The following is an 18,314-nucleotide window of genomic DNA, read 5'->3' as shown; positions in this document are numbered from 1 at the left end:
GCAAAAATGAAGCCATTGCTACCCCCACGGAGATTAGTCTGCTGGGGAGGAAACTTGTATACAAGTAAATCCAGGAAAGATGAAAAGTAAATAGGGAGTAATTAGTGGAGAAAATTAGTCAATCAGCAATGTGTCGAGCAGTGTGCTAGGTGCCAGGGATACAAGAACAAAACCAAAGAATGTCTGGCCTCAAGCAGTTTGCGTTCTTTTAAGAGACAATAGCTGGATAAATATGTACAAAATACAAACAAAAATAAATACAAGGTAGCTATTTTGAGGGAAGATCAAGAAATACTTTCTGTAGGTGTTGCTTGATGGAAATCAAGATTCTAAAAAGCAGAGATAAAATGGGAGTAACTTCTAAGCATGGGGACAGCGGCTACAAAGGTGCCAAGTTATTGAGTTCTTGAATAAGGGACTAATCTGGTCAGACCTGTGTTATAGGAAAATTATTTGGTAGCTGTGTAAAGGCTAGATTTGCACAGGAAGAAATGAGACAGGCAGGCCAACCAAGAGATTTTTGCATCCGTCCAGTAGAGAGGTGGTAAGGACCTGAGCTAGCAGGGCAGCCATGTGAGTAGAGAGAAAGGGATGGATGAGTAATATTCTTTGGAGGTAGAAATGACAAGATTTTCAACTGATTAGATATGTCAGATTAAAGAGGATAATCAAGGATAACACTAAGACTCAGAACTGGGAAGACAGCAGGGCCCTTAACAGAAATAGAGGATTTTGGAAAGGGGATAGATTTGGGGGGAAAGGTAAGGAGTTCAGTTTTGAACAGGTTGATTTTGAGGTGCCTACTGAACACCTAGTCTGAAATACCCAATAGGCAGTGGGAAGTTTACAAGAAGAGAGCCTGAGAGAGAACAGGATGGCATGTGTAGATTTGGGAATCATTTGAATGGAGATAACAATTAAACACTAACAGTTGGGGTAGGAGGGAGTCCATGGGCATATTCTTGAAGGGAGCAGAGATTCCAAGAGGCAGAAAGAGAGCATTCTAAGGATGGCTGTGCCAAAAATGATCCTGAGCTGAAAGATAGTGTTGTTGTGGAGAGAGCAGAAACGAGGTCAGTTTGTCTGGAACATGGAGTATGTAAGGGGAAGAATGTGCTATATGTTTAGGAAGAGAGCTTGGAGCCTTCTCAGGCTAAAGGAGTCTAACACACTAACGAGCCACTGAAGGTTCTTAAACAGGGTGAATGACATGGTCAGATCTGCTCTTGAACAGTATTAACATGGCAGCTATGTAAAGGATGGAAGGATGGACTGGGGGGAGGGGTGAATAGGAAGCAGGGAAACCTGTTCCCCAGGTAACAGATGATAAAGGCCTGAACTAGTGTAAAGTTACCTTGTGAATGGAGAAAGAAGATAGATACAAAAAATATGAAGATAGTCTCAAATAAAGCTTGGCAACTGGTAGTATAAAGGAGGTGAGGAAGAATGCAGAAGGTAAGAGAATGCTGTAAAGGTTGAAAACCTGGGAGACTGCAAGGATGGTGGTGCCTTTTATTTTTGCTTGTTTGGAGGGGGGAAGGTAGGGCAATTGGGGTTAAGTGATTTGCACAAGGTCACACGGCTAGTTTTTTGTTTTAAGTGTCTGAGGTCGGATTTGAACTCAGGTCCTCCTGACTCCAGGGCCAGTGTTCTATTCACTGAGCTGCCTAGCTGCCCCAGGTGGTGCCTTTTAAAGAAATAAGGAAGTTAGGAGTAGGTTTTAGCAAAAAGGTAATGATTTCCATTTTGGATGTGTTGGATTTGAGATACCTATGGGAAGTTCAGGCGGATCTGTGTAGCAGATAGTTGGTAATGTGAGAAGTAGAGTTTTAGGAGGGAGATGAGGGCTGGTTGTGTAGAACTGGGAGTCATCAAGTTGCTGATGAAATCACCGAGGGAGAGAGAGAAAAAGAAGACAGCCCAGGACAGGGCATTAGGGCATCTCTGTGCATGGGGATAGAACATGAATGGTGACCTATCAAAGGAGACTGAGAAAGCAGTCTGATAAGTAGGAGATCCAAGAGAGTGCAGTGTCACAAAAACCAAGGGAAGAGAGATTATCCAGGTGGGAGGTCCTAATCAACAGTGTCAAACACAGCAGAGGAGAAGGAAAATTAGGCAGAGGTCTTTGGATTTAGCAATTAAGAGATAACTGGTAACCTTGGAGAGAGTTAAGTGGTAGGATCAGAAGCCAAATTACAAGGAGTGAATGGGAGATAAAAAAGTGGAAGCCATAAGTAGACATAGATTTTTCCCACTAGGAATTTGGTTGTGAAAGAGTGGGAAGATATAGGACCAGAGCTTGAGGGGTCAAAGAAAGGTGGTTTGGTTTTGTTCTGTTTTGTTTTTTAAGGATGGAAGAGATCTGGGCATGTTTATGGGAAGCAAGGAAGAAGCCAGTGGGTTGAAGTTTAGAAAGAGAAAGAGGGGTTTCAAGGGGTCAGATTCCTATAGTAGATGGTGATGATGATGATGGTGATGGTGATGCTAATAATGGCTAGGATTTATGTAGTACTTTCAGGTTTACAAAAATGCTATACATATATTAACTCATTTTCCCATTTGGTCCTCACAACAACCCTGTGAGGGAGGGTGCTATTATTGTATCCATTTTACAAAGCAGGAAACTGAGTCTGAGAGAGGTTAACTTACTTAACCCAGTGTTGCAGTCAGTGAATATGTATCTGAGGCAAAATTTGAACTCATATCTTACCGACCCTAAGTCCTGTGCTTTGTACTGCCTCCCTGCCCTCTCAGATGGGCAAGTAAGAGATTAAAGACAAAAATGAGAGGGGTTAGTCATGACAAGAAGAAGCACCTCTTCATCAGAGGCAAGATAGAATAAGCAGTGAAGCTGAGAGTATTGGAGGTATAGAATTGGAAAGAGGAGAACTCACAAGAGAAAGCCTGAGTGTTTTCAGTCAAGTATAAAGGCAGGTCCTCTTGTGAGAGGCAATAGTATAAGTGGCTTAAGGAGAGAAGAGGCTTGGAACAATGCCCTGAGGAGCATCATAGGTAGTCAGGGAAGAGTAAAAGGATTGCCATGCAATGTTGAGGGTGCAGAGAGTAGGTGATGTGTATATTTGTAGAGGCTGAGAGGATGCCCTCAGAACAGTTCTGTGATTCTTCATTGGTATTCAGCAGTGTGGGAGTAGGAGTTATAATGGTAGATGGTGGGGGGAAGCCAAGTTGGGAGTTTAGAGAGGAATTAGCAGCAATAGCAAGAGGGCAAAGAGATTGGATGTCAGAAGACAGTGACCAGTTGAACTGATTAAATATTGCATCAGGAATTCAAAGGGAAAAAAGTGAGGCCAAGGTAAAGATGGGAAAATAGGGAGGAGTGGAGTTATTGGAGATTTCCATGAGGAAGAATAGATTTAGATGGGGTGAGGCTTGGGGAAGAGATATAAGATTAGGAGGTTATGATGTGATCAAGGAATTTCTGATTTCTAGATTGTAGAATCACCCTTGTGGGTGATCCTAGATATGGCTACTTTTGTGTGTGGCTGAGGTAGAAGAGCAGCTCATGGGAAGCCAGGGCATGGTGGGGGGTGGGGGGGGAGGAACATCAACATATATGTTGAAGTCACCAAGTATTTAAGGGACTGATGTAGAGAGAAAGGCAGGTAACTAAGAAACAAATTCCTCAAGCAAGGATGGAGAATGACTTGGGGGCTGGTGGATACCTACAAGTAGAGGATGAACATTCTTATGTAGGGCCTTGTGCTAGTCCGGGCCCTCACAGAGCTTGTAGTCTAGTAGCAGTAGTAAGACACGGAGAGAAACAACTATAATCCAAGTGACAATCCAAGTATCTGTCCTTCAACTAGGGGAGTGTGAAGGGAAGAGGTGCCACCTCTACTCTGAACCAGTCTTTCTCTCACCAGGGATCTCCCTTCTCATTCTGGTACAGCCTGGACCAACCATGCCATCAACAGGACTCTTTGTGGCAAAAGATATCCGGTATGTAACCCAGCTCAGTAATCATCTGTCCCCTTCTGTGCCAGTAGTCCTCAGCTGCTGTCTCCCTCTTTCTGTCTCTATCTGTCTGTTTCCCTCCATTTCTTGGCTCTCTCCTGGTAGCCAAAGCCTGGGCTCTGCCAGGGGCATGGGTAAGGTCAGGACCTTCCATCTTGTACCTGGGAGTATTGTCAAATTGTCCTGAATTGCTAAGTACTAATTACAAGTTAAGCTAACCTAAGTGCATAGAGACTGCATGAGACCCAGATGCTGTAGTAATTGAGGGTCTGGACAGGGTTTCCACTCTGGAGTAGAATGGCAATTTCACGTCTTGGAAGGAGTACTGACCCAGGAGTCAGGAGAACCTGACTTTGGTTCTAGCCTCTGATACTTACTAGTTATGTGACCACTTAAACCGTTGGTGCCTCAGTTTTCTATTAAGTAACGAGGACCAAACAAGATGGTGTGTATGAAGTGTTTTTCAAACTTTAGCCTGCTATGTAACTGGTAGCCCCAAGGCCAGCCACTGTAAAAAGCCTCCCAGGCCCTTCCTCCTTGCTAAAAATGCTTCTCCTTTTTCAAACTACTGCTTTGGAGTGGCCAGACCATTCATGCTCCATAAGCATCCCTTAGAAAGTCTCTCTAAAAAGGGAAGAGAAGGAGGAAAGGAGGAAGAGAGGGAGAATGTGCAGGTCAGTGTGGTCAGCTGTTATTTACATCATCCATTATGTCAGCATGAGACTTTTTCCACCCCAAGGCAGTCAGAAGACTTGAATTATAGTCCCAATTCTGTCTGTGATCTAATGTGTCACCTTAGGAAACTTCCTTCCCCTCTCTCAGGTATTATACTAGACAAGTTTTCAATTATCAACTAGCTCTAAAATTCTATTAGAGACATATTTTCAACATAAAGACTATAATCTAGTTTCAACCATGATGGGAGATGGAGATATCATGGAATAACCACTCCACTCACTAGAGTGAGGAGACAACTGTCTGATTTCCCAGCCATCATGCTCACGATAATCCCAGTCCTTCCTCCTCAGGAAGTCACCTAATCAATCCCTTGACCTGTTGTGGTTAAGAAGAAATCCTCTTCTCAGTTCCCTGGGAGACCCCAGCCTCCACTACCCCTGTGTCTCCCCTAAGCCTTCCACATTCACAAAAGATGTTTCATGACGGCAAGGCCTTCTTTGTCCCTTCCCAATGGAGACACAAAAAGTCTCATCATCCCTCCCCTCAAGGGGTTTACAGTATGACTGACAAGGACCATCAGTCCTTGGTTTACAAGGCACTTTTAATGATTTTCAAAGCTCTATTTCAACTATTATTTTAAATAATCCTCTCAAAATAGAAAAGGTCAGGATTATTGTCATCCTACAGATGAGAAAACAGGCCAAGAGAGGGAGAGTGGTAGAATACTGGGTACGGTTTTGTAGGCCAGATTTTATAATTTTACATTTATAATCTGGAATGTATTTAGAAGAAAGCCACTAGGATAGAAGACTAGAGACCATTCCATATAAAGTGGATTAGAAGGATTAGGAAATGTTTATCTTGGAGAAGAGAAGACTTGGTCATTCTTTTAAAATATTTAAAAGGTGGTCCCATGGAAGAGGGATTATGCTTGATCCTATCACACACTAGAGGGCCTTAACAAATGAACAGGAGTTTTTGGAGAAGCTTCAGAAGGGATTCCTCTGCAGAAATGGGTAGGACAAGATGACCTGAGACTGAATACCTTCTAACTTTGAGATTCTTGAATTCTGTGATTAACCCACAGATTAGCAAGTGGTGGAGCTGGGAGTCTTAGGCCTAGGACTTATTCTGCTCCCCATTGGCATGCTTCTATCTTCTTTCATACTCTCATATACTCATATATCTTAAGGGCCAAACTAGTGATTCCAACTAAATACTGTAGGAACTCTGGGGAGGTCAGTGTCAGTAGGGGTTGGAGCAAGCTTCTTGGAGGGCTTGAACTTGACCAGTGAATAGAATTTAGAACAGTGGAAATAAGAGGGGAGAGGGGATCCTTAGTAGAAGTAGCAGTGAGGGCAAGGGTTTGAAAGGAGGCATTCCAGTATGGCATACCCAAGGGCCAATACCATGACCAGTTTTGTTGAAGAAGTTTGTTTTCAGGAAAAAACAGCTTTCTGGTTCTTCTCCTACCCTCTGACTATTCTTTCTCTATTTCCTTAGCTGGTTCTGTTTTCTGTACCTTGCTCCCAACTTTGAACATTCCCTGAAGAATGTTCCCTTGACCATCTTTAAACACTTTTAGTGATCATATCCATTTCTATTGACACCTTCAACTGACCTTCTGTTCAGGTAGTTCTGATCTTTGTTCCTGTTTCTATAAATGGCAATGCCATCTATTAATAGCAATCACCTAAACTGAAGGCAGCTAGTGTAGACTGCCTCTATATTTTAGGAAGGAATGTATCCAGAGGCTGATTACCCCTATACAAGGCAGGAGATATGTCACATGAGAATCCATTAAAGGAACTGGGGGTGTTTGGTCTGGAGAAGAAAAGACTTAAAGGGGAGCACAGTCCTCTTTTTTTTTTCTGTGTATTTAAAGGGCTATCAAGTAGAAGCTTTATCACACTCATTCAGTTTAGTGGTAAAAAGGAAAGAAATGAGAAGTCAGCTTGAGGGAGCTGGGTCCAGGTAAGGTTTGATCAAATAGGAAATGCCTGAGTATGGTAGCAAGCAAAGAGAGAGGAATTAGTAGAGATGAAGAAACTAAAGCTGCTGGGTAGAAGGGACGTTAAGGGAGCAGGGTGTCAGAAAAGGTGGTAAGGAATAGGATTAAGAAGGGTACAGGGCACAGAAACAGCTATGTTATGCCATAAACTTTGATAGACTTAACTCTTGTCAGCAATACAAGGATCTGAGACAACTCCAAAAGACTCATGATGGAAAGTGCTGTCCACCTCCAGAGAAGGAACTATGGAGTCTGAATGCAGAGCAAAGCAGACTATTTGCACTCTCTTTTTTTCTTTCTCATGTTTTTTCCCTTTGGTTCTGATTTTTCTTTACAATATGCCTAATGTGGAAATATGTTTAATATGATTGTACATGTAGAGCCTATATCAGACTGTATGCCATTTTGGGGAGGGGGAAAATTTAGAACTCAAAATCTTATAAAAGTGAATGTTGAAAACTAAACATTAATTAATTTTTTAAAAGAGAGGTACAGGGGCTAGGCTTGGCAAGGAGAAACCAGCCCTGGTCTGTATATGGATGGAAGGATGAGTAGAGTCATGTAGATAGGGATAAAGGGGGACAGATGTCCAGGCAGACGAGAGGAGGTAAATGATAGTTAGAGCGGGAGCTGTGTTATGGAAACAGTTCAAAGACTGGTTTGGCTAAAGTGGAGCATTTGTCTTAGAGAATAATAAAGCTGTTTTAGTCTCAGTACCTCTCTGTCCCCTTCATTAGCTCTGTTTCCGGTTTCTAAGTGTAAACATTGTTCAGTAATCAGTGGTGAGAGGAGATGCATTTGCAGATGAATAGATCGATGGGATCAGACAAATGGATTAGAAAGGACAGAAATATGGAAACGTTCCCTGAAGTTGAGGAGGAAATAGAAGCGGTGGATTCACTAGTAATATATAGCTAGATAAATGGGGAAATGGATAAATCCCTGGTAATGGAAGGAGAGGTGAATGCCCTGAGATGATAAAGCAGATTGAGAGGGTGCTAGATAGGAATGAATGGGTGGTGATGCAGAGAGGGAAGGAGGGATTTCTGTATGGGAAGGATGGACAGAATAGATTGAGAAGTGGGTATGTAGGGATGGATTGTGATGGAGAAAAAGAGGAGGCCTGACTGGACAAAACAGATGGTGAGTTGACTAGATGGTGATGGAGGGAGGGATAGAGGACTAAATGCGATATATGGGCAAAATGGATTTAGAAGATAAATAGAATCAGTGGTCTACTAGAAGTCCAGAGGTGATTGGGGGCTGCATGAGATGAATGGCTAGAAGAGACTAAGGGATAGCTGGATAAGGAGAAGGACCCTGGTGTTCCCACATTTGACCCTGATGAGTCTTTTACTGTAAACCAGACATCCATATCCCTTTCCTCAGGACTGGGGAGACCCAGAGCAACTTTTCCCTTGGGGCCACCTAAGAAGCTCACATCCCCCATCCTCTGAGAGAGAGCAGTCTCAACCTCATTCTGTCTCAGTAACCAGCCCTACCTCTGTCCCTGGGTGACAGAAACTAGGGGAAGTACATCAGAGAGGACGGAACTGGGATGGGAGGGGTTAGGGATGGGGAGGGAGAAAACACTGCCCCAAACCACATCCTGACCTTGAAGACAGCTTGTTTGGTTCAAGCACAAGGCAGGGGTGGAGGGAGGCTGAGGAAAGAAGAATCTAGGACCAAGCTGAGAGTTCTTATTAATGGACACATACAGAGAGGCAGACTAGCCACAAAGAAATACTGAGAGAAGCAGAAGTGTCCCTGTAGACTTGGGCACAGAGCCAGAAGTCCTCTTTGTGTACATTCCTACATACAAAGTGTGTTCTTGTCACCAAGTCCTGTCAGAGAGGTTGTCACCTAGGCTCGGTCACACAGCTAGGCTGAGTTGGAGTCTTCTGACTTCTGAAATCAGTCCCTTTTCCACTACACAAGAGACAGAAGCAGAACAATCACTAGACAGAGTCAACAGGGAGACACAGCTATGCCCTTCCTTTCGGATTCTGTAGATACATACCGAGGCACAGACCCAAACACAGAGATGTACATTTATTTAACATACGCTGTGTTCAAGGCCCTTTGCTAAGTGCCCAGGGAGACAGAAAGATAAATAAGATGTGATCCTTGTCCACACATACAGAAACACACAGGTCTATTGTGTCTGAGGGTGTATGGGGGGGCGTGTGGAAGAGGGAGTCACTTATTGAGCTAGGGAGGGGTTCTTGGGAACTTGTGCCTGCTTTTCCAGTTAGTCTGGGAAAACTTCCTGGAGGAGGTGGGATTTCATGAAGAACTGGAATGAAGAAAGGGAGAGGATTTAGGTGTGGCCCAGGAGGGGCCAGAGAAGAGGAAGGAGGAGACTGAACACTGGAGTGGGGGGAAGGCTGGACAGAGATTGATTCTTCCAAAGATTGGGAGTGCCTGGGTCCATACATGCCTAGGCACTGAGTGGGCTGGGGAGGACCTCTCAGGTACTCAACCTGTGAGCTCGTCTGGGCCTAGGCTTTAGGGTTTCCATCTGAAAAGTTGGGGTCCAGTGTGTCCCAAACTCTCCTAATGTATCTTTAGACACAGCTACTTAGCATGTGCAAAAGCAACCCTGAGAACTCCTGGAAGGAGGGGAGGACACCTAATGGGAGAAGGGAAGGGCCTTCAGGAAACCTGAGATCCCTGGGGAAATGGAGGTTGGAGCTTATCCTCTATAGGAGGAGGAGTGAAAAAGTATCTCCGCCCCTCCACCCCACCCCATCTCCCCAGGAGGCCAGATCCTTCCCAACATCTTTGTTAGCTGCTGAGATTAAAGATGCCTGTTGGAATCCCAGCTCTCCCCCACTTAACACACAGAGTAAAGTGTATCTGCATTCTCCCAACCCCCTCAAACACCAAGGCAAAAATCAACAGTGGGAGTGTGGTTGATACCTGTTCCCTCCCCCTCCCCCCAGTATATTCAGAGCAAAGTGTGACCCCCACACACACACACACTTCATTGTGGCCAACATGCACACACAGAGCAGTGTGGTCACAACACTCTCCCCCAGCATGCAGCAGTGTGGTTACTACACCCCCTCCCAACACACACACTCACACACTGCAGTGTGGCCATATGCATTCTTAACATGCACATACACACACAGCAGTGTGGTCACACACCCCTAACATATACACACACTGCAATGTGGTCATACCCCCTCCCCCCAACACACACAACAGTGTGACCGCACTTCACATACTCAGTGGGCCCCCTCCCCATTGCCGATTGTGGCCACACACAGACACACTAGGGAGTGTGGCGATGGCCACCCCCCCAGATCCAAATAGACTCGTGCGCGCGCGCGCGCGCGCACACACACACACACACACACACACAAACACACACACCGCTCACACGTTCGTGTGCACCGCCGCCCCCCCTCCCCAGGCGGGCCGGGCGGACCGGAGGTGTGTCGCGGGGCTAGTAGCTCTCCCGCCCCCGCCTCCCAGCTCTCTGCCGGCCAGGAGCTCGAGAGCTCGGGTCAGACCCGTGGGATCGCTGGGTGCCGGAGGAGAGCCGCCGAATCGTGTGCCGCTGCCCCGGCCCCAGGCCGCCTCAGCGATGGGCTGACCCGGCAAGCAGGGGCCCATGACAGCCAGGGGGGTGTTCCACCTCCGGCTGTGCGGTGAGCACCGGGGGCTGTCTGGGGAGGGGAGAGGGACTGGGGGGAGCTGGGGGCTCGGAGTCTCGGGGCGAAGCATCACAGGTAGGGACCAGTGGACGAGCCCTGGGAGCCGGGAGTGCCCGCTTGCAGCCGTCGGTCCGGGGCAGGGGTAGACGCGGACGGCGAGGGGCGGGCTCGGGGGGTTCCCTTGCCCACTGGGGCCTGAGGTCGTCTTGCGGCTCCTTTCAGCGCCCAAGCAACGAGCTAGGAGCGGCCGACTTCACCCAATTCAGAGGCCGGGCGCCTAGTGGCCCCACTTGCTCTGATCTTGGGGGACGGTTGAGGAAGCGAGAACCAGCAGCTTCTCACCCCCATTCTGTTGTCTTGGCTCTGCCTCCTTCTGGGAGTTCGGGCACCCCAGGCCACAACACACGCGGAACCCAGATATGTGGTAGACATAGAAATAGAGATCCCTTAGGGGGTCGTTGGAAGCCGCCCTAGTGCTCGGGGCAGGGTGGCTGCTGGACGGCCTGCAAGGGCTTCTTCGCTGGGGGGTGGGGGGGAGTGGAGGGGGGGGTGAGAATCTGGAGGCCAGGCGAACAGAACAATACACTCCCACTTCAAAACCTATTCAAGTACACCCCAGTTCACCCTCCCTTAAAGATTTATGCACACTCCCCATTCCCTGAGGCTCTCAGGTCCTCCACCCCAACTCTGTATGGGATGGTTTGATCCCCTCCCCCAAGGCACCTTTCTCGTTCATCAGCTAAAAGCCCAGGGTCCCGGTGGGCTCCTGGTGCCTCCGGGGGCTGAATTTCCTGAGGACAGTGTATTTGTGTCACTGCCCCCCCAGTGAACAGGGGATCCGAGGATTGAGAACCCCAGATGGAGAGCTGCTAGGAACCTGAGAGATTATCTAATCCCATCTCCTCCTTTTGCAGATAGGTAAATGGGGTTTTAAGACGTTAAGTCACTTGTCTTTGGTCCCATAACTAGGAAGTAGCCTAGCTAGGATTGGAAATCGGTTCCTTTGATGCTGACTTGATACCTTTCCCATTCCCAGTCTACTACGTAGGCTCTTGAGCCCTCACCTGGAGGTATGGGCAGCAGGTGGTCACAGGGAACTGGGCTGTGAAAGGCATGATGTTAGCACCTGTTTGCCTTCCTGCTCCATCCTCACCCCCTGAGAGAAGTCACTGTTTCTAGGCTCAGCTGGAGGGCACCCCAGGTTCCCAAAACATTTCAGTCCTGGTCACTTTCATTTCAGTGCACAGTGCTTCCTTCCCTTCCCTGAAGCTTCCTCTGCACAAACAGCCCAGCCTGGAACGGCGCATGAAAGTCTTTCTGTCGGTCTCTCTGCCTCTATCTCGGTCTCTGTGTCTGTGCCTTTATCTCTGTCTCTTCTCTTTCTGTCACACACACACACACAATCTTAATTATAGCCTGCCCTCATCATGAAAACCCAGACATACAGTCTGCATCTACCATACACACCAAAGACATACCCACTCACAGACTGGACCACACAGAGAGAGAGACAAGAGAGAGACAGAGAGAGATGGAGGGAGGGAGAGAGAGGGAGAGAGAGCGAGAGATCACGGTGCAGCTTACTGCCGGCTGACACAGCCCCTGGCGCCCACGCCTAGAGTTAGCGATGCACACACAGAGACCCGCCCCTAGGGCTGGGTGGCAGGATGGGGGGAGGTAGCCCAGAAATCCTCCTCACCACTAGCTTCCACCCATAAATACAAAAGTCCTGGAGGCAGGCAGTGCCGAGAGGAAGAGGCGCTCACTCCAGTGAGCAGTCATCTGAGAATCCCATTGATCCTGGGAATGGTGAGCTGGGAGACAATCTAGAGACTAAAGGATGGGACAGAGGCAAAAACCAGGAGCCAGGTTGTGGTGGGGCAGCTACCTTAGGAGTAGAGGTTTGGAAATGAATGGCAAAGGGAGCAGATGTATAAATCTGTAGAATTCTGGAGCCTGGACTAAGGAAGTAAGTATGGTGTGTAAGCAGGTGGCAAACTGGGAGCCAAAGATCTGGCGAGTTGGGGTGAAGGAAAACAGGATACAGTGTAGCACAATGGAAAGAAGAGAGGAGCTGGATTGCAATCCATTCTCTAGGACTTATTGTCTGAACAAATTGTGTGACCTCTCGGGACTCAGTTTCCTCATTTATAAAATGAGTGGAACAAGATCATCTCTAAGGTCTTTTGCTGCTCTACCTATGACCATATAGTACTGAAGGCAGGGTTAGGGTCTAGGATTAGAATAGGAACGGAGATTGGGGCTAAATTTGAGGGACTGAGGGGAACAGTTCTGAGTGTATGTTTGGCAGAGATACATGCAAACTAACACCAGCTTTGGGGCATAGAGATATGGAGGATAAGAATGTCTATAAATTTGTGTCAGAGATTAATACTGGGAACGAATTCTGGGGTGGGACTTGCCTTAGTTTCTCTCTGTTGCCTCTGTTTTGGTGATTGATTAGGGAAAGGACACACTTTCTGCCTCCTGCTGCCCTTTCCCTCCCTGTCTGTCCAGGTTGCTCAGGATCTTACCATACTGCCTTGTCACATGTTCAGTGCCCAGTTCTCAATCTCCTATGCCCAACGATACTGAGAAAACTCAAGTATACTACATCTTGTCTGCAAGAGGCCACTCAGCCCTTTTTCCCTCTTGCTCCCCACTCTATTTGTTGCGTAGTCTATCCTGCCTTCTCTGCCCCCTCACTCCTCTTCCCCTTTTCCTATGCCAAACCTTATTTTCACAGTCTGTCAGTTGAGTGTACATAGCCCTTATTCCCCTCTCCCTCCCCCAAAGGACAGCCTAACCCCCTTTTCCTTACACCCTTCTTGATGGGAAACAGTGAATCAATTAGGTGCTACTCCTTTTCCCTTCAGTATGGTTGCTGGAATTTTTCTGAGTTTCCCAATCACCCAGCTGACTGTAATGAGTCTTGGATACTTCCAGATGGGAAAGGAGCCTTTGAAATCAAATTTTTATTTGCTAAATAATCCCCCCTCCTCCTAAGTGATGGGAACAAAAGGGAAGATGAAAATCCCAGAAATCCAAATAGGTACAAACAATCCTCTCAGACCTCAAAAACGTGTTGAAACCCTTGGAGAATATACAAAGACACAAGCCATTTCTTGAGGGAGAGTGTGTGCCTGGCTCTGTAAATGACAGCTCTGTGAGTGTAGAAAGGACTGATTTTTGGAGTGATGCTGTGTGTGTGTCTGTGTTTGTGTGTGTGTGTGCCCTCAGTTTGAGCAGAGATGCAAGCCACTGATTATTGCTATCTGATGTTGCAAAGCTCCCCTCCCCCCATCAGGTGCATTGAATTCTGCTAGTAGGAAGGGTAGAGATTAGGGCTACAGCATCCTTCCCCTCAACCCCCCATGGCCTTCTCTTATTCAGGAGCTCACCCCCTTTCCTGTTCTGAGAATTGTTATTAACCCTGGGAGAGAGACATCCAGAGAATGTGACCTCCCATACTCCACTCCCAGAGAGAGCAGGAACCCAAAGAATTTAATATGTTTGCTCACCCCAACTCTAGGACAAAGAGAAGGAGAAATTTTCCTTCTCTACCTCTGCTGCTCACAGAGAGAGCCCAGTCTTAAAGGGGTGGAGTTGGGGGGGGGGGCGGGGAGAGGGAGGAAAGGAGGGGTTGATAGAGGGAGAAGACTTATCCAAAAGCTAAGGAAGAGACACGCCCCCATCAGGAGGAAGATTCTGACCAAGCAAGGTCTTCCTCTGCCATTGTATCCTGAGGACAGCCCTTGTACGTCTGAGGACAGACATACCTCTCCTGGTCTGTATGGCTTTGAATTCTATAGCTCTTAATCCTCCAGGACTTGTGGTTAGCACCTGGTCTTGTCACAGTTATACTGTCCTGGGCTGGAGTAAGATCCTTGGTTTGAACTCTGAGAGAATAGGATGCCTTTTAACTAGGGGAGGGTGCTCCCTGTTCTCTTTGGGACAAGCAAGAAATGTCTCACAACAAGATGGGGTATGTGCTCTACCTGGCTGAGATGTCTCTAAGGTCCCAGAGGGTGGGAAACAGGGTTAAGGAAAGAGCCACCTGGAAGCCTTGCTTGGCCTCTCCACTTGGGATCAATTAGGATGAGGTGCTGGCTCAGGTTTCCTGCTGATCCTCTTTCTCTCTTTGTAGAGACCCCACCTGCAGCTATGGCTCGGAATGGATACTTCTTTGAAGAAACTGGTAAGACCATGAAGCCAAGGAATACTTTGCCTGCCTGCCTGCCTGCCTGCCTGCTCTGTCTGAGCACCTCTGCCGGTCTATGAGCCCTTACTATCCATCTGACAGGCTGAGTCTCTACTTGTCTCTCTGTCTCAGCCTCTGCTTATCTGTCTCTCCTTCTCTATCTTTCCATATGCCTATTTCCCTGTCTCTGGCTGTCTTTCTGCTCATCTCCCTGTCTCTGACCTTGCCTGTCTGTTTCCCTTCTCCATGTCAGCCTTTTTGTCTCTGCAATGACTGTTTGTTTCCTTGTCTTTCTTTGTCTCTTTGTCCCTTTCTGTCTCTCCTTCTATCTCTACCTCCCGGTCTTTCTCTGCCTGCCTTGTCTCTCTGTTGTTGGGAGCTGTTGCTGTGTATCCCCAAGGAAGAAGGTTGACCCTTTTCCTTTTGTGAGACTGTGGGTCTTGCTGATTCTTGCCCTAGCCTGTGGGTTGGGCGGGAGAAAATGGGGTGTACCATTCCCAGTATCTTGTTGCTGTCTTTGCGTGCTGTCCTCTCTGGGTAATAGCTGGTGAGATGGGATCTCTAGATTCTTAGAAACTGTGGGAGAAGGTGTACTCTCTGAGTGGCAAAGGGGGTGCTGCCTGACTGTCATCAGAAATGAGGCTCAGAGGAGATGGGCCTTTGGGTCAGATTCTTAGTCCTCTGGTTCCACTCCTTTTAGCTGCTTTCCCCCAGTGCAGGGGGCAACTGGCCATTCTCCAGGGCTGGAGCTCTCAATCTGACTTGGATACATAGGTCTTCTCCCTCTCCTTAGGTACTTGTAGAAGGAAAGGGAATTAGTATTTCTGTAGCACCTACTATGCATCACACATTGTGCTCATTGTTTTACAAATGTTAGCTCATTTAATCCTTGAAACAACTCTGCAAGATAGGTGCTATGTTGTCTCCATTACAGGGTGGAAGAAAGAGACAGAGGTTAAGTGACTTGCCCAGAGTCACACAGCTAGGAACTGTCTGAGGTCATATTTGAACTCAGGTCCTCCTGACTCCAGGGCCGGTGCTCTATTCACTGCGCCACCTAGCTGCCCCTCATGATGATTTTCAAGGGGATTTCATGCCCTCGTAGGGGAAAACAGTCTTCCAGGTAGTTCATCGGTCAGGCGGTCTATAAGCCAGATATTTCCTTCATCAGTCAATTCCCCAATTAGGCAAGTCTGCCTGTGAATTGCCCTGTCAATCTGCTAATCTGTCAATTAGAAGATCTGTCAGTGAACCAGTTCCTTTGTCATGCAGTTCATCAATGAGGTCCTCTACCAATGACTTGGCCGATCAGTCTGAGAGCTCTCCAGCCAGTCCGTCAGACAGGAGGTCCATCAGTCAGCCAGGCAATTTACCAGGCAGTTCATCGGACATTCAGGCAGGCAGTGAGTCATTCTGTCAGTCTGGGAGACTTTCCATTGACTAGTCACTAAGGGCCATGTCCTGGTATCATCCAGGGTATAATCGGGCCAACATATGGCTGGCATGGGGTGGAGATGAAGGCTTAGAACCAAGAAGAGCTCTAACAGAATTCATGTTGATGGGGTGTTGGGGTCCTTGGTGTTGTTGATGAAACTGAGTCAGGGGTAGACTCATGGGAGAAGACAGAAGAGGTTCTGATTAAAGGAGATTACTTCTGAGATCTCTTCTAATTCTGGGATTGTGAGAGTATCCTGGAGGCCAGTAGCCAGGGATGGAGGAATGGGGAGAGGTCAGTCAAAGCAAAAAAAAAAAAAAGCATGGTAGTCTGAGAACAATGCTGAGAGTGAGGACCCAGCCTACCTCTTCTCTGGGTCCTGGGGTCAAGGGACAGGGAGAGCTGAGGACTTCCTAAGAGATGACTGAGGGCAAGAGGAGAGGCCCCTAGGGAAGCAATGAAGTGAGAGGGATAAAGAAATAAGGAGATGATGGAGGGAAGGGAGGGAGGAGAAGAGAGAAGGTGCAGTTGGAAGGGTAAAGGGGAGGAAGAGGAGTTGAGGAAGCTGGGGAGTGACTTGTGCTCATACTGTAAGAGATCTTTCTTGGGGGTTAGATGCAGGGAACTTTCTAGTTCAGAATTTGGGTTTATGTGATTGGGGACAGTGGATGACTAGTCAGAGGCCCCAGAGGGCACTGAGGCCAGTGCCCTAGTGAGGAAATAGTTTCATAGACCCCTCAGTCCCAAAGATAGGCCCCAGAGTTCCTTGTTGGATTTGAGCTTGGGGGGGTGTGGTGCTGGGAGCGGGATGTGGAGAGGAAATATAGTTGGGTGAGTGGGAAATGAGTCAGTGTGAGTGACACCCTCCCCTCTGCCCCTATCAATGAGTGAATGGGAGAGGGACAATACAGGAGGGAAAAGTGGGGTTATTTTAGTTTCTCCATCAGTTCAGGACAATTCTAGGTCATCCCAAACCCTCCTGCAGTTCCTTTTGCACTGAGACAGAGACAGAGAAAAAGAGGGGGGGAGTCTGGAAGGAGATGGGAGATGGGCCCACCATTGAGACAGGGGGCAGGACTCAGAAATAGGAGGAAGAGAGTAGACCAGGACAGTCATGATGCAGTCTAGTGTTAGGATGCATGATGCCAGTATCCGCCATCAGAAATACGGACCCAAGTGGAACTCGGGGAGGCCCTGGGGCGGCAGAGACACCTAGTCAAAGACAGAGGAGATCATTAAATTCTGGAAAGATCAGAAATGTTTCCTGGAGGAAGGAGACCTTGAGTTGACCCTGAAGAATGGGTACAATAGGCAGAGAAAAGTGAGGAGGGTGTAGTGTCAGGGAAGGGTGGTAGGAGCAAAGGCTTTGAAACTGAATTGAGCCTGGCATGGTTAATGCACAGTCCAGCCATGGGGTTGGAATGGAGAGTACAAGTAGGGAGCTATGGGAGACAGGTTGGAGGCTGAGGTGGGGACCAGTTGGAGGACCCCATCTGGGTCAGAGAGAATGAACAGGAGACTGATGAAGCAAAGGGAAAGTGTAGGGCATCTAGACAGGGGCTGCCGGAATCTGAGCTGTGCATTAGGAAGATTAATCCATGTCCCTCAGGGAACAACCAGAGCCCACCAGTGTCTCCCCCGGAGGCATGGCCCCGGGTTCACTTTCCATCACCCATGTCAGAGCCCTCCTCCTCTGTCCCAGAGGGGAAAAGAAAGAACTCAAGGATGAGGAAGAGGCATCATTTAGGAGGTGAGGAGGAAGAGGAGAATAAGTGTTCTGTCCAGAGGGGCCCCCCAGGACGGGTGGAAGGGGTCCATGACAGGGAGGAAAGATGGGAGCTGGGGGGGGCAGTCCTTGATCAACTCTCTTGGATGGATTATCTTATCCTTGCAGCCCTCCTGTCCCCCTCTCCATCTGTTGCTCCCTCCAAAATCTGACAACTGAAATAACTTCTGATTCAAGACCCTCACTTCACTACCGCCTTCCCCTCCCTCCCCTGCCTACCACCCTCTTTGCCCAGGAGGGGACTGGGGTCAGATATCCTGTTGTTGCACTGGCCAAGCTGAGACTAGAGCCCACGTCTCCTCTCCTTAAATTCAGTGCCTTCCTGATGCTCTGTACCACACTGCCTCTGCCTCCTACCACCCCAACCCTCCTCAGCCCCCCACCCCAGACCCACCCCTTTCAGCTCTCCATCTGGGAATCCCTCTGTGTCTAGCATTGTCTCTGCATCTCTGTGTCCCTGTCTCCCTCAGTAATGGGAATGTTTGCTCTTTGGGGGCAGTGTTTAGAATGATTTCTTTTTCCTTAACATACCCTGCATACACAGACAAGCGCACACACAC

The 18,314-nt window shown here is 47.9% G+C and overlaps 1 protein-coding gene and 1 long non-coding RNA gene across 8 annotated transcripts in view; both read left to right on the top strand.

The window, feature by feature from the left end:
* Positions 1 to 1,078: 1,078 nt before the first annotated feature.
* LOC138150962 (uncharacterized) lies at positions 1,079 to 7,369 on the top strand. The gene is made up of 3 exons (XR_011165706.1): positions 1,079 to 1,455; positions 3,888 to 3,963; positions 6,842 to 7,369. It is a non-coding gene; the product is annotated as an uncharacterized lncRNA (long non-coding RNA).
* Positions 7,370 to 10,050: 2,681 nt separating this feature from the next.
* SLC4A11 (solute carrier family 4 member 11) overlaps positions 10,051 to 18,314 on the top strand; it is a 22,259-nt gene continuing 13,995 nt past the window's right edge. Inside the window, exons 1-4 of one of the 7 annotated variants that reach the window (XM_069072409.1) lie at positions 10,051 to 10,326; positions 14,480 to 14,530; positions 15,806 to 15,936; positions 17,578 to 17,718. In XM_069072409.1, the coding sequence (XP_068928510.1) occupies positions 15,813 to 15,936; positions 17,578 to 17,718 (265 nt within the window). In that variant the 5' untranslated portion in view covers positions 10,051 to 10,326; positions 14,480 to 14,530; positions 15,806 to 15,812. Of the gene's footprint in view, positions 10,327 to 12,049; positions 12,142 to 14,078; positions 14,120 to 14,479; positions 14,531 to 15,805; positions 15,937 to 17,577; positions 17,719 to 18,314 lie in introns of those variants that run through there. The other 6 variants (XM_069072415.1, XM_069072432.1, XM_069072424.1 and 3 more) reach the window with 6 other exon arrangements.

Source organism: Petaurus breviceps, unplaced genomic scaffold, assembly GCF_028583685.1.
Source record: "Petaurus breviceps papuanus isolate PSGF00001 unplaced genomic scaffold, PetGlider_PUasm1.0 140, whole genome shotgun sequence".
In the NCBI taxonomy this organism is placed as follows: domain Eukaryota; kingdom Metazoa; phylum Chordata; class Mammalia; order Diprotodontia; family Petauridae; genus Petaurus; species Petaurus breviceps.
The sequence above is the reverse complement of the archived record's forward strand: the minus strand, read 5'-3'. Positions and strand labels throughout refer to the sequence as shown.